The sequence below is a fragment of the Oryx dammah genome, unplaced genomic scaffold (assembly GCF_014754425.2).
Source record: "Oryx dammah isolate SB20612 unplaced genomic scaffold, SCBI_Odam_1.1 HiC_scaffold_22, whole genome shotgun sequence".
In the NCBI taxonomy this organism is placed as follows: Eukaryota; Metazoa; Chordata; class Mammalia; order Artiodactyla; family Bovidae; genus Oryx; species Oryx dammah.
Window position 1 is genome coordinate 4,032,662 of NW_024070206.1, and position 14,664 is coordinate 4,047,325.

The window sequence follows — 14,664 nt, forward strand, 5'->3', positions numbered from 1 at the left end:
GACATGCACGGGGGAAAGAAACCCCAACCGAAGTCTCACAAATTATGCAAAAAGTAACCCAAAATGGATCACAAACTTAAACGTAAATCATAAAGACATCTTTAGAAAAAAAACAGAAGGTTTTCAGGATCTAGAGCAGAGTTCTTAGACGTGACGCCAAAAGCACAAGCCATAAAAGAGAAACCCGATAAATGGGACTTCGTCAAAGTTAAAAACATTTACTCTGTCAAAGATCTAACAAGATGAAGAGTCAAGTCACAGACTGGGGGAAAAGACAGGCAACCACATACCAACAAAGGACCAGTGTCTAAAATATATCAAGAACTCTTAACACGCAACAGTAACAACAAACAAAAAAACTAATTAGAAAATGGACAAAAGACAGGAAGAGACATTTCACCAAAAAGGATACGCAGATGGCAGATAAATGTAGAAAGATGCTCAACATTATTCGCTACGGAGAAAACCCAAATTAAAACCACAAGACATCACTACACACCTGTCAGGATGGTGAAAATAAGAATGACGCCGCCACCAAATGCTGGTGCGGGGGTAGAGAAAAGAGGTCATTCGTACACTGCTCTTGAGATGTAAAATTGTACAGCCACTGCGGAGAAGAATGTCTTAAGAACATAAATATGCAGCTACCACACCGCCCAGCACACAAAGGAGTTTCATCCCTGAGAGATGATAACTTATGTTCAGACAAAAGCCCGCAGACAAATGTTTGCGGCAACTTTATTCATAACAGCCCCAACTGGGAACAACGCAGACGCCCTCAGTGACTGGACGGGGTGGACACCTCGTGGCAGGAGCATACGACAGAATGAGACCCAGCAATAAGAAGTGGTAGATCCAGCCGCCTGGATGAATCTCCAGGGAATTACGCTGAGTGAAAAAAGCCAGTCTCAAAGGCTACATATGGTAGGGCTCCATTTTTATAACAATCCCCAAATGACAAACTTATAGAAATGGAGAAGAAATCAGTGGTTCCTAAGGGTTAAGAATGAGGTAGGCAAGGGAGGAAGGTGGCTGTGGCTCTAAAAAGCCAGTATGGACACTTCCCTGGCAGTCCAGGGTTAAGAATCTGCCTTCTAATGCGGGAACACCCATTCGATCCCTGGGCAGGGAACTAAGATCCCAAAGGCCACAGGGCAACAAAAGCCAGGTGCCAGGCTACTGAGCCCAAGTACTCTAGAGCCCGTGCTCCGCAACAAGAGGACCCCGCGCTGCCACAAACACCCAGCATGGCCAAACAAAAAAACCAGTAATCACGATAAATCAAAAGGCAGCAGGAATGATCCTTATGGTCACGGCAAGGCTCTACGTGTTGACAGCGGCCTGGACAGGGCACTGCTGGACAGTTACTCTGCACGACGCTGCCGCTGGGGAGAACTGGGTGAAGGGCACACAGGGCCCCTCTCTACTGCTGCTTACCTGAATCCACAATTATCTCAAAATGAAAAGCTTAATTTAAAAACGAAGTGACTGGAGAAGACTCAAGCCACGAGCACAGGGCACGTTCAGCAGTTTCAACCAAGCTGTTTAAAGTACCGCGGCAAGAGGTGGGCAGGAGAAAGCAAGAACAGGAGGCAGGCAGGAAAGGAATACTCCCGCTGCCAGGCACCCAGCACCTCTCTCCAGGTCTGCTGAAAGCACCCGAAGAAAGGAGAGAGCTAGGGCCCTGAGGCCATGCCCTTTAGCCTCCTGAATCCAGGCGAACCAGGGTCAGTGTAGGAGTCTGTTGTATGACTCAGAGGAAGTCTGCTGTATGAGTCAGCGGTCCCCGATGTTTTTGGCACAAGGGACCAGCGTCGTGGAGACAAGTGTTTCACTGGCCGGGGTCGGGGGTGGGGATGGTCTCAGGATGATTCGAGTATATCATGTTTATTGTGCAGTTTCTTCATATTGTTCTTACATCAGCCCCACCTCAGATCATCAGGCATTAGATCCCAGAGGCTGGGGAGCCCCAGGACACACGTCAATCTCTGCGGCTGCTGTGCAGCCCTAGGGAGGCGGCCTGGGCAGCAACCCTGCACCGGTCTGGCCCTCGGGGAGGGATGCGGCCTCCTCTGGCTCCGTTCACCCACGAGTTACCGAGAAACAGGGAGGCCAATGGAGAGACAGGAGGGAGCATGGACAGAGGCGCTCGGAAAGACTGGACTTGAGCTTCGCCTTTGGATCTTCCTGCAAAATTCAGAAGTTGAGCCGAGTGCCCTCCTCCCGGGGGCCAACAGTTCATCCAGGTGGGCTTCTGACCTCACTCAAATTTAACTTTACCAGCTGTAAGCCGCGGCCACTGGTCGTGGGAATAGCAAACTGGAGAAGATGAAACGGGAACTTTTCTCCTTCCTCCCTTGTCCTTGCTGTCTTCAGCCCTGCCTGCCACTGCCCACCACACTGAGGCTGGTTTAGCAGGAGGTGCAGGGCTGCCTCGGGCTTCGGGGGGACTCAGGGGGGGCGGGGGGCACTGATGGAACTCACAAAGGGGAGCAGCTCCCCCAGGCTAGCAAGGCTACTGAAGAGACCAGGCTGTCCATGGGTGTGCAGACCCCGGGCCGTGGTGGAGGGGCTTCCCCCAACCCTGGGCTGGCTCCTGAGCCTACGTGGTTACACAGAGACAAAAAACGGGCGGAAAACAGGGAAGGAGAATCCCGATCTTCTGCCAGCGGCCTCCTCCCGCCTTGGAAGGGAGCAGACCGCCCTGAGCCAGCCCCTCCAAGCGACAGTCCCCCGCACCGGAGCCAGGACGTACTCCACCGAGGGAACCGCTCTTTTTTTAAACTGCATCCTCTTAAGATGCAGAGAGAAGACTGCCTCTTTGATGAAATGGTAACAAGAGAAGAAGGACCCAGATGGGACCTAGGCCCTCTCTCCAGGACGCACTGGGGGTCCTGCCCCTCGTCACCCCTTCCTGACCCAGCGTCACTCTGACGAAGTGCTTCACTGTCAGACACAATCAAACACACAACGTCCAGTGCCCTTGCCGCGAGAATGTTCTCGAAACTCTTTATCATCTCCACTTCCACTCAACTGAACGTCCAGAGGAAAAAAAAAAATCACTGAGGCATGCTTCATCTTTTGTTCCCCAAACTCAAATCCTATTAATACAAAGAACTTAGCGCAGTCATTGACCTCAGAGAACTGATCGTGGTTGACAGAACCAAAAGTCTGAACCACGGCATGAACCTCGTCAATGAGATAGTGGAGACAAAATAGAGGAAAAGGTCAGTTTTCCACCGGGGCTTCAAAAACAAGACTCTATCAGCTCAAACTGGGGCTCCTCCCAAATTTACAAGTTTCCAGTTTGGACAATGAATCCCTTGCTCTCTCTCTCTAGCTTGAGTGAGTTTCATACAACAGGCCCAGTGACTTCCAGATGACAGCTATCAGATATTTATAGTGAGACACATTTAACGACTGCCCAGAAGCTACCTCGTGGACAGAAGCAAAATGACAGACGTAGAATCGCTAGCCGATGTCCACTGGGAAATGCACCTCACCAACACCAACCTACACGCCACCACAAAAACACAAAGCAAAAATGCCACAAACAAACGCAGAGGTATTCTATTTAAACAGAGATGCGTTTTCCATTTGTAGCTTAAATTTGCTGCACTGGAGAACATTACTGAACACACTAGACCAACATTAAGCAGAAACGCCTTAAAAGTGGGTACCGACCGGGTGTGTTTAACTACAGAAGACAGTAATTATAAACGACGACAGGAATTTTTTAAATCCCCAGATGGTCGCTAATAAAGGAGTCAGTGGGGATCAGCCTGACTTCAACACTTAATACGTCACGACACTATCACTTGTCAGAGCTCAGACTTCCGACGTAAACGCCAGTGACCCATCAATTAGGACCGCCTTCACCTGCCCTAAATCTAAGATGCCGTAGCGCAACTAGTACACAGAGTTTCTATCTGTCTAAAAGAATCCTTTTCCCCCAAACCGACTTGTACGTAAAATTACATTTGAACATTGCTCCATGAAAACAATCCTCTCTCTCACGTGCGTGTGTACATGTATACACGTACACTCACAGCCAGCCCCTCATCTAGCTGAGCTTCCACCCCTGAAGTGAGCGGCATCGGATAGAGAGCTCAAGGCTACTACAGATTCATCACCGAAACACCGAAATGTAAATGATACTCTACTTGTCCGCTCGTATCTGCAGCCTGCTGGAAATGGGTGGCCAGCGACGTCTCGTCCTGGAAGACTTCGTTACACTCCAAACACTTGAGGCTGTGCCTGCAGAGCTTGGAGGGGTCTTCATCCAGGGGCATGGCGGGGGTGATGGGCGTGCTGGAAGGGGCCGATATGACCGTCCCGGTGATGCCAGGCTGGATTTTGGTGACCGTGTGCGCGCCGGTGCCCGCGGAGCTCGGGAGGCTGGACGACGAGGGGGGCGTATTGCTTGACGGGGAAACGATCATCTGATCCGCCGGCACCGGCTTCAAGATCAAGTGCGAGCACTGCATCACCACGCCCTTCTCCTTGTGCCCGCGGGCGTGCGACAGCAGGCTGCACTTGTTGTAGAACACCAGGTTCTTGGCGCAGTGGTTGCAGGTCACTTCGATGCGCACGCTGCGCCTGTCGTAGTGCTGGCTCAGGCTCTTCTCCAGCGCGAAGGAGTCCCCGCACTCCAAGCACTTGTAGCCGCGGGTGGGTAAGGTGATGCCCGCGCTGGCAGGCGGGCTGAGGTTGGGCACGTAGACTGGGACGGGGTTGACGCTGCTCAGCACCTTGTTGAAAGCCTCCACCACGGAGCTCTGCAGGGAGGACACCACCTGCACCCGTGACACCTTCTTGGGCGGCTGCGAGGCCGCGGCACTGATTATCGCCTGCTTGATCTGCTGCTGAGGCTTGGTGAGCACGTGGCGGAGCTCGGAGGCAGCCTGGGCGCCCTGAGGCAGGAGGTTAAGGTTGGCGAGGTGCACGGTCTTTGGCACGAGTTTGGCGCTGGCCAGGCTGGAGGCCGGCACCACCACGGTCTGCTGCTGGATGGCGCTGGCGGCTTTGATGATGGCGCTGCTGGCGCTCTGCACGGAGGCGGCGGAGATGACCGTGGCCTTGACCGTCGTGTTATTGGCCAGCTTCAGGTTGATGACTTGCGAGCCGGCCGTCTTCACAGCCGACACTGGGAGGAAGGCGGTCGCCACGGGCTTGATGGTGACCTGCTTGGGGGTCAGCTCAGCAGGCGCCACGGCGTTGGCGACCACTGCGGACTGCAGGGGTGCCCGGGGCGGGGAGGCAAGCACGGCGGCCGGGGCGGGGGACGACAGGAGCGAGGTCACCGCGGCCACCACCGGCCCCGCCTGCTCCGAGGGCTTCCTGCCCGCCTCGAGGTCCACCTCGGGCAGCACGCGCGTCACAGTCCTCTTGATCTCCCCAGAAGATGTCTTGATGGTCTTGATGCGGACTTTGGGGATTGCTGGTGTCGACCCCGCGGGGGAGGCTGGCGACCCCTTGCTACTGTTTTCGCTGGAAACGCTCCGGGGACTGTCCGGCTGCTTAAGGGACGCTTTCTTCGTCCCATCGATGAGGCTCTGGGGTTCGGGAGACTTCTCGGTGGCTCGAGGGCTGTCGTTGACGTCCTTTGGTAACGGAGAGGACTCCCGGGAGGTGGTCGCCAGCTCTTTAGAGGAGTCGGAGGCGGCCTTTTTCGCACTGAGCGCCGCGATCGCGGCAATGCAGGATGAGAGCTTGGAGGACGGCTTGGTCCGCGACGGCGCTGGGCCACCGAGGCCAGCGTCGTTCTTCTCGGAGCCCAGCTTCCCCTCGTGGACCCTGTTCTCCAGCACCTTTTCAGAGCTCTCCTTCAGCTTGTCCTCCATCTTTCTGACTTTAAAAGGTTCATAAACGCCCAGGTTTAGAGAATTTGTCTCCGTCTCCCTCTTGACGACTTTGCTTTTCTCCAGGCCGCCAGGCACTGGGACGCCAGCCTTGCTCACGCCGTCTCCCCCGAGCGCCTTCAGCTTGTCGTAGTCCTGCTGGGGGCCCGAGCCCGCCAGCACGTTCGCTCCGAAGCCCGCGCGCGGGTCCTCCTTGTCCGGGGGGTCGTCCACCTCTATCTTCTCGTCGTCGTCGAACTCCTCCGCGCTGGAGATGGGGCTGAACTGGCTGAAGGCCGAGTCCTTTAAGGTCGCCTCTGAGGTAGGCACGTCTCCCTTCAGGGCCTTCGACCCTTCCTTGCCATACGTGTCGAGAGAGGAGGCCGTCAGGAAGCCGTTGTGCAGGCCGTTGCCGGGGGGGTTGTGGCCGTCCTTCTCGGCGCCGTCCGAGGAGTCGATGCTGCGGACGTTCTTCACGATGACGCTGACGCCCACGTCCGAGGAGGACGGCGCGTGCGAGTCGTCGTCCGCCTGGGCGCCCTGCTTGATGTGGCTCTCCTGGTCGTCGTGCGCAGACTCGATGGCTGCTTTGGGGTCGACCATGTCGGGGATGTCAAACGCTGCGAGTAGGTCGTCAAAGTCGGGGGTCTTCATATCCCCCATGGCCATGGATTGGATCAGACGTTCTGTGAAACGAGCAGAAAACGATTCCGTCAGCAATGCCCCGCTCAGACAAACGTCCCCGTAGGATTCACACCCACGCAGGGATGACCACCAGTGAAACGGCAAGTCGCCATGTGCCCTTATTATAAAGTCGGGACGCTGAGCCAAAGTGGCCGAACAGCTCGAGAAGAGATATAAATCCATCATTCCAACTCTGAAGCAATTCCTCCTAAACGCTGTGCAGCACAGCCAGTGTGGAGCCTCTCTAACAAGCAGATCAAAGCGATTAAACCACAAAGAACAGGTTCTGGGCGAACAACCAGAAAATATTGCTCATCGTTGGATTCGTCTCCTTGTCTTCACAAAAAGCTACAGCATTTCATTCTACAGGCAAAATTATCCCTAATATAGTAACTGTCAGATCTGGGGTATCACATTAAAAGAAATACAGGCCAAAAAAAACAATTACAGATTTCAAGTCATCCACAGAAGTGAGCATCCCAAGCCAGCATAGGCCTTCTACTATTAAGTTCCATCTGAGATTTTTAAAAATCCCCAAGGAGCTCATTCTATCTATTTTTATTTAATCCGAATTCTCCCCATGATGGTAGGGGGAAAAGAATACTCTCCCACCGGAAAAGTATAGCGTCTCTTCCACCTTACTCCCTAGTCTGGTGGTTTTGCTGGTTAAGGGAACACATATCTGTCTCCTAATCACCGCTCAGTCAACACAGCCATGCGAGTGGTTGTGGCAGCTGAGAAAGGTCCTCCACGAAATCAATTCCCAGTATGCAGCAACACGGACCCAAGGGCGGGACGGAGCCCAGGAGAGGGAGCTCTTCGGCACCCAGGCTAGGTCAGGGTAGACAACGGCCTGTAAAGAAGTGCTTCCATTAATACCTCAGAGCCCTGGACGATGCGGCTTCAAGGAAGGTGCAGGGTTTCAGGGACGTGAACAGTCACAGCCGTAACTAAAGAGGCGCATGTGTTCTCAGTCATGTCCAACTCTCTACAGCTCCGTGCACTGGGGCCCGCCAGGCTCCTCTGTCTGTGGGACTTTCCAGGCAAGAATACTGGGGTGGGTTGCCGTGCCCTCCTCCAGGGGGATCTTCCCGACCCAGGGATCGAACCTGAAATCTCTTACATCTCGTGCGTTAGCAGGCGGGTTCTTTACCACTAGCGCCACCTGGGAAGCCCCCAACTAGAGAAGAAGGATATTTAAATACACAAACTGCTTGGGGTCTTCACAAGGAGCCCTTATACTATGGGGGGGGAGCGGTTCTTCCTCCTCCCTGAACCCCCGGAGCACCCCATCTATTTTCTGTACAGACTACACCGTGTGAGTACTGGTCTCTTCTTACCTACTGGCCTGCTAGCTGCCTTGAGACGGGCAACGTCTCACTCGCCTTTGCACCATAAACGCCACATAACTAAGCGGACACACAGCTCAGAACACAGGAGGTACAACAGGAGCAGGCCTCGACCCCAGCGCTGCGGCCCTCGGGCAGTGAGGGCATCTCCCTGAGGCGGCTCCTTGCTGCGACGGGGCAGAGGTCAGCCACCAGGAAGGCGAGGCAAGGCGGGAAGCAGGGCGGAGAACAAGAGACTGAAGAGAAGGAGTAGAGGGAGAAAGAAACTGGAGGAGGAGGAGGACGCGGGCTCAAGCAGCAACCAGCGTCAGAGGCGGCGAGGCCCAGGGCTGGCTCCAGGCAACTGGTTTAAGATTCTTCTCATGTGGACCATTTTTTAAGGTTTTTCTAACTTCATTACAATATTGTCTCTGTTTTACTTTTTGGCCAGGAGGCATGTGGGATCTTAGCACCTCGACCAGGGATCGAACCTGTATCCTCTGCACTGGAAGGCTAAGACTTAACCACTGGACACCAGAGAAGACCTTCAGGCAACTTTCAACATAGAATCAGCCTCAGCCATTTGTAGACACCTAGACTCTGATGCCATGACCACTGCATTTTCTTGGCAAAACTCTATTAGTCTTTGCCCTGCTTCATTCCGCATTCCAAGGCCAAATTTGCCTGCTACTCCAGGTGTTTCTTGACATCCTACTTTTACATTCCAGCCCAAAGAAAGGTAATACCAAAGAATGCTCAAACTACCGCACAATTGCACTTATCTCACATGCTAGTAAAGTAATGCTCAAAATTTTCCAAGCCAGGCTTCAGCAATAAGTGTACCGTGAACTTCCTGATGTTCAAGCTGGTTTTAGAAAAGGCAGAGGAACCAGAGATCAAATTGCCAACATCCGCTGGATCATGGAAAAAGCAAGAGAGTTCCAGAAAAACAGCTATTTCTGCTTTCTTGACTATGCCAAAGCCTTTGACTGTGTGGATCACAATCAACTGTGGAAAATTCTGAAAGAGATGGGAATACCAGACCACCTCACCTGCCTCTTGAGAAATCTGTATGCAGGTCAGGAAGCAACAGTTAGAACTGGACATGGAACAACAGACTGGTTCCAAATAGGAAAAGGAGTACGTCAAGGCTGTATAGTGTAACCCTGCTTATTTAACTTCTATGCAGAGTACGTCATGAGAAACGCTGGACTGGAAGAAACACAAGCTGGAATCAAGATTGCCGGGAGAAATATCAATCACCTCAGATATGCAGATGACACCACCCTTATGGCAGAAAGTGAAGAGGAACCAAAAAGCCTCTTGATGAAAATGAAAGAGGAGAGTGAAAAGGTTGGCTTAAAGCTCAACATTCAGAAAACAAAGATCATGGCATCTGGTCCCATCATTTCATGGCAAATAGATGGGGAAACAGTGGAAACAGTGTCAGACTTTATTTTGGGGGGCTCCAAAAATCACTGCAGATGGAGACTGCAGCCATGAAATTAAAAGACACTTACTCCTTGGAAGAAAAGTTATGGCCAACCTAGGCAGCATGTTAAAAAGCAATGACATTACTTTGCCAACAAAGGTCCGTCTAGTCAAAGCTATGGTTTTTCCAGTGGTCATGTATGGATGTGAGAGTTGGACTGTGAAGAAAGCTGAGTGCCGAAGAATTGATGCTTTTGAACTGTGGTGTTGGAGAAGACTCTTGAGAGTCCCTTGGACTGCAAGGAGATCCAACCAGTCCATTCTAAAGGAGATCAGCCCTGGGATTTCTTTGGAAGGAATGATGCTAAAGCTGAAACTCCAGTACTTTGGCCACCTCATGCAAAGAGTTGACTCATTAGAAAAGACGCTGATGCTGGGAGGGATTGGGGGCAGGAGGAGAAGGGGACGACAGAGGATGAGATGGCTGGATGGCATCACTGACTCGATGGACGTGAGTCTGAGTGAACTCTGGGAGTTGGTGATGGACATGGAGGCCTGGCGTGCTGCGATTCATGGGGTCGCAAAGAGTCGGACACGACTGAGAGACTGAACTGAACTGAACTGAGACTCTGATGCTGGGAGGGATTGGGGGCAGGAGGAGAAGGGGACGACAGAGGATGATATGGCTGGATGGCATCACCGACTTGATGGACATGAGTTTGAGTGAACTCCGGGAGTTGGTGATGGACAGGGAGGACTGGCGTGCTGTGATTCGTGGGGTCGCAAAGAGTCGGACACGACTGAGCAACTGAAGTGAACTGAACTGATCTGAGACTCTCCTGGTGGAGAAGGAAAAGGCACCCCACTCCAGTGTTGTTGCCTGGAGAATCCCAGGGACGGGGGAGCCTGGTGGGCTGCCGTCTATGGGGTTGCACAGAGCCGGACACGACTGAAGTGACTTGGCGGCAGCAGCAGCAGACTCTCCTGGGGCTTCCTAGGTGGAGCTGGTGGTAAAGAATCCACCTGCCAATGCAGGAGACGCAGGCTCGACCTCTGGGATCAGGAAGATCCCCTGGAGGAGGGCATGGCAACGCACTCCAGTGTTCATGCCTGGAGAATCCCACTGGACAGAGGAGCCTGGTGGGCTACCATCCATAGGGTCGCAGAGTCAGACATGACTGAAGCGACTTAACACAGCAAAACACAGAGAGAGGAGCCCATGAATGAGAACAGATGAAAGATCTTAAATAAAAGAAAAAGAAAAAGAATGGCTATTTCCCCGTCAATATTTATTACGTCATTCTTCTTTTATATTTGCTTTATATCAGTGAGACCCTGTCTTACATTTTTTACTGAAGTATTTAATGATTTTTTTTCTTGTATAATCTGTTAAAAAAAAAAAATCCTGCACTCCTAATAAAAAATAACTATACAAGGATCACAGCAGAATCTCTACTCAGGCAACAATATACACATACCCGTGAAAATTCACATTAACCGTAAATCCATCATCAGGTGCTAAGACACCCTCAGCAATATTCACTCACTCTGGGACCCACCCAAACACTTCACAAAGAATTTCGCTGGGAAAAACTACTGTTGAAGTTGAAATAAACACTTAGGGTTCAATAGGAGCTGAAGAATAAATCTCTTTCAGCTCACTTATGTCTCAGAAGCCACACATACTTTTCTCTAGATGGTCTTGCTCAGCCCAGAGAGAACACTCTGAGCCTCTTCTCTCACAGATGGACAGATAGGCGCCTGCAGATCCAGACAGGGAACAGTGAATCCCCCCTGCCGCCCCCCGCCACCGATCAGAGTGCAACACTTCCAGGCAGATGATGACGCGAAAACATCTACAAGAAGCCAGCTCTAACGAGGACGTCTGATATAATGATTTTCTTTTTCCAATGAACTTGAACTGCAAAATATGGGGAGTGAAAAACCCATCTGTCAGACAATAAATCCACTTAAGAGTCCGCCCACTTAGGAATAATCCCTGAATGTCACCACTTGCATTTTTAAGCATTATTTTGCCTTTATAAATGTAACAGTCGCAATGAGACCACCGTTAGCGAAGCATCCCTGTGGTCTGTCTTCACCAGCCATGACAATCCACGTTTGCACATCGGTTTCGAGAGAATTCAAGACACAGACTCATGAACCACCCCAAGTCCCGACTGGAGCTGAATGGGGCTAAAAGGTGGCTTTCCCACGCCACCGTTTATCCAGGGCTGGGACCCAGGCTCTGGAAGGCCCCGGCAGCGGCTCGGCTCCACCACGGCCCTCCAACCTTCCTTTACGGCTACATGGGATTCATGTCATTTGCCTTCTTCTCTTTCTGGTTTTGGTGAGTAAAAGACGTCATCAGGTTTCACACTGTTCACCCCAGAGGGCAGTCAGTTCAGGAACAAAAAGAAGAAAAGAACTACTCAGTGGGTGGGTGACCCAGAACACACAACTATAAGGAAAAAAAAAAAAAAAGGTCACTACATGAAACAAAACGTGCCAGGTGGCCGGCAGGTCGCGTGGGCAGCGCGGCTCGCAGGCAGGCGGCGGGCACCTACAAGAGCAACACACGCCTCCACTGGCCCCTCCCGTTCACACGCGGTGGGCACCCCCAGTGCACGGACACACGGAGGCCACACGCGGCAGCCACACCAGCAGCAAGCCTCGCCGTCGGGCAGGATGTCGCCCACCACACAGCCGGCTATCTTTCCTATCTGCGCCACTAAAGGAGTGAGACATTACAAGAACAGACATCACTTTGCCAACAAAGACTTGTCTAGTCAAAGCTATGGTTTTTCTAGTGGTCATGTATGGATGTGAGAGTTGGACTGTGAAGAAAGCTGAGCACTGAAGAACTACTGCTTTTGAACTGTGGTGTTGGAGAAGACTCTTGACAGTCCCTTGGACTGCAAGGAGATCCAACCAGTCCATCCTGCTGCTGCTGCTAAGTCGCTTCAGTCATGTCCGACTCTGTGCGACCCCATAGATGGCAGCCCACCAAGCTCCCCCATCCCTGGGATTCTCCAGGCAAGAACACTGGAGTGGGTTGCCATTTCCTTCTCCAATGCAGGAAAGTGAAAAGTGAAAGTGAAGTCGATCAGTCGTGTCTGACTCCTAGCAACGCCATGGACTGCAGCCCACCAGGTTCCTCCATCCATGGGATTTGCCAGGCAAGAGTACTGGAGTGGGGTGCCATTGCCTTCTCCAAACCAGTCCATCCTAAAGGAGATCAAATATTCATTGGAAGGACTAATGTTGAAGCTGAAACTCCAATACTCTGGCCACCTGATGTGAAGAATTGACTCATCTGAAAAGACCCTGATGCTGGGAAAGACTGAAGGCAGGAGGAGAAGGGGGTGAAAGAGGATGAGATGGTTGGATGGCATCACCGACTCGATGGACATGAGTTTGAGTAAACTCTGGGAGTTGGTGATGGACAGGGAGGCCTGGCATGCTGTAGTTCATGGGGTCTCGGGGAGTCGACACAACTGAGCGACTGAATTGAACTGACTGAAAAGAGTGAAGACCTGGAAAACCCCCGAGAGGAACCTTCATGTCTGCAAATGCCCCAAGGGGTCCAGGAGACATTCCCAAGCAGGAGCAAGCAACTTTCTCCGTGGCCATCTAGCCACACCTGCCCTTCTCCCCGTTCTTCTGAACACCTAAGGTGTACGTACATTCTAAGGAAGCAAATGAATCCTTGGGGATGGAACTCTTTGGGGATGAAGTACTGGGACACTGGAGAGGTAAGAGTGAATTAGCAGCGGTTTTAAACCGTAAGAGTCAGCTCTCCTGGGTCCCCGGAAAGAATCCAGGCTGTCAGGTGAAAATGCAGGGCGGACGCTGGAAGTGCATCATCCCGCCTGAAACCCGCGCTGCCGGCGGCGGGGCGCTCAGCTCTCTCAGGTTGTGTCATCAGTGTCACGAACGCCGCTCTCTGTAACGTCACACGTCTCTTCTGGTTCACAGAAATGTTTTTCATGCCCACAATCACACTGTCCTCTTACCCTCGCCCGTCCCACATTCTGGAAGGCAAGAGCCAATTTTCCACATTCGGGGGGCGAAGACGGCTTTAACTCCTGTCTCATTTCCAAGAGACAGTTTATGTTTGAAAGTTTCCTTCCTGCAATTCCTAAGTACTGTTTTAAAAATAGATCCTTTTGCTTAAAAAACATTTGCAAAAATTAATCTCTGTCATCTTTTTTAAAAGATAAAAAGATCTCATTTGCTCTTCCCAATCCCTCAACAGCTTGACTTTCAAACAGAATTAGGTTCAGTTATTGCAACAAAAGTTTTTCGTTTCATTTATACCCTGTGAAATACAGCTTCCTTCAAAGGCACTAACTGTCTTTTAATTTAGAACTAAAACCCACATAAATAACATAGAATTCACTAACTGCATTTGTGCTTAATGGAGAATGTCCTTTCACCTTGAAAATGTCTGGTGGAAAGATGCTGGGCCTGTTTCTAAAAAAGGAAAATGAAGGAGCTCAAGTCTGTCATGTGCTCACTCTATTTCCTCCTACGACACAGACAACACACTTCCTTTCCTACCAAAGTCGCTTAAAATTGTAGTAAGCTATTTTATTTTTGTTGGCGAAAAGTCAAAAGTTTATCAAATCAAAAGAAAAACTTAAAGGAAAACCTGTTCACCCCTTAGTCATACCTCTTATGCTTTGCAATAAAAAAATGCATGGAGCCATTTGCCAGTTTCCAACTAGAGGGTGACGGCTTAGAAGGCTCAGGCGTCATGTAACCACTGAACCCAACTTCAAACAATCCCCAGACACATACACCTGCGAAATGAATATGCAGAAGTCAGTCTGGGGGACAGTAGGTCGGCTTCCCCGTGTAAATGCAGAAACTAAGCTTCTTTCATGAAAATCAATAAAATGCTAAGTCATAATAATCCTAAAGAAAACCAAAGTCTGCAGACCGCCTCGACCATATTCCACAAACTTTTCAAAGAAGACTGCTATCCTTTTGGGGAACTCTGCTTGTCACTATTTCCTGGCATTTCTCTGGCCATCAAAGTGCTTTTCAAAGAAATAATTCAACAGATTAATGGATCTGACTCTCATTTCTAACCTTCTTTCCTTCAAATATACGAAGTTCTTATAATGCACATTATACAATGCATGACATCTAATTTGTTCTTTGTGGAACATGATCTAGGCAGGTTTCCAGTGTTTTCAAAGAAACAAGCAGGGATTGGTTTCTCCTGACCTTCTGCCTCCCAACCCCTCCCTGCCTTCCCCCTCACACAAGGACTCACCCTGGGCTCCTCCTCCATCCCTAGCCCTTTTCCATCTTCGGCATTTTCAAGGCCAAAGTTATCATGATAACTCTTCAACCACAAATGAGGGGAAAAA

The 14,664-nt window shown here is 51.0% G+C and overlaps 1 protein-coding gene across 7 annotated transcripts in view; it reads right to left on the bottom strand.

Moving 5' to 3' along the window:
* The window catches only part of ZNF532 (zinc finger protein 532), a 110,690-nt gene that overhangs the window by 52,773 nt on the left and 43,253 nt on the right, over window positions 1-14,664 (bottom strand). For all 7 annotated transcript variants that reach the window (XM_040264295.1, XM_040264293.1, XM_040264290.1 and 4 more), the window contains one exon: window positions 4,164-6,526. In XM_040264295.1, coding sequence (XP_040120229.1) covers window positions 4,164-6,509 — 2,346 coding nt within the window. In that variant the 5' untranslated portion in view covers window positions 6,510-6,526. The remainder of the gene's footprint in view (window positions 1-4,163; window positions 6,527-14,664) is intronic.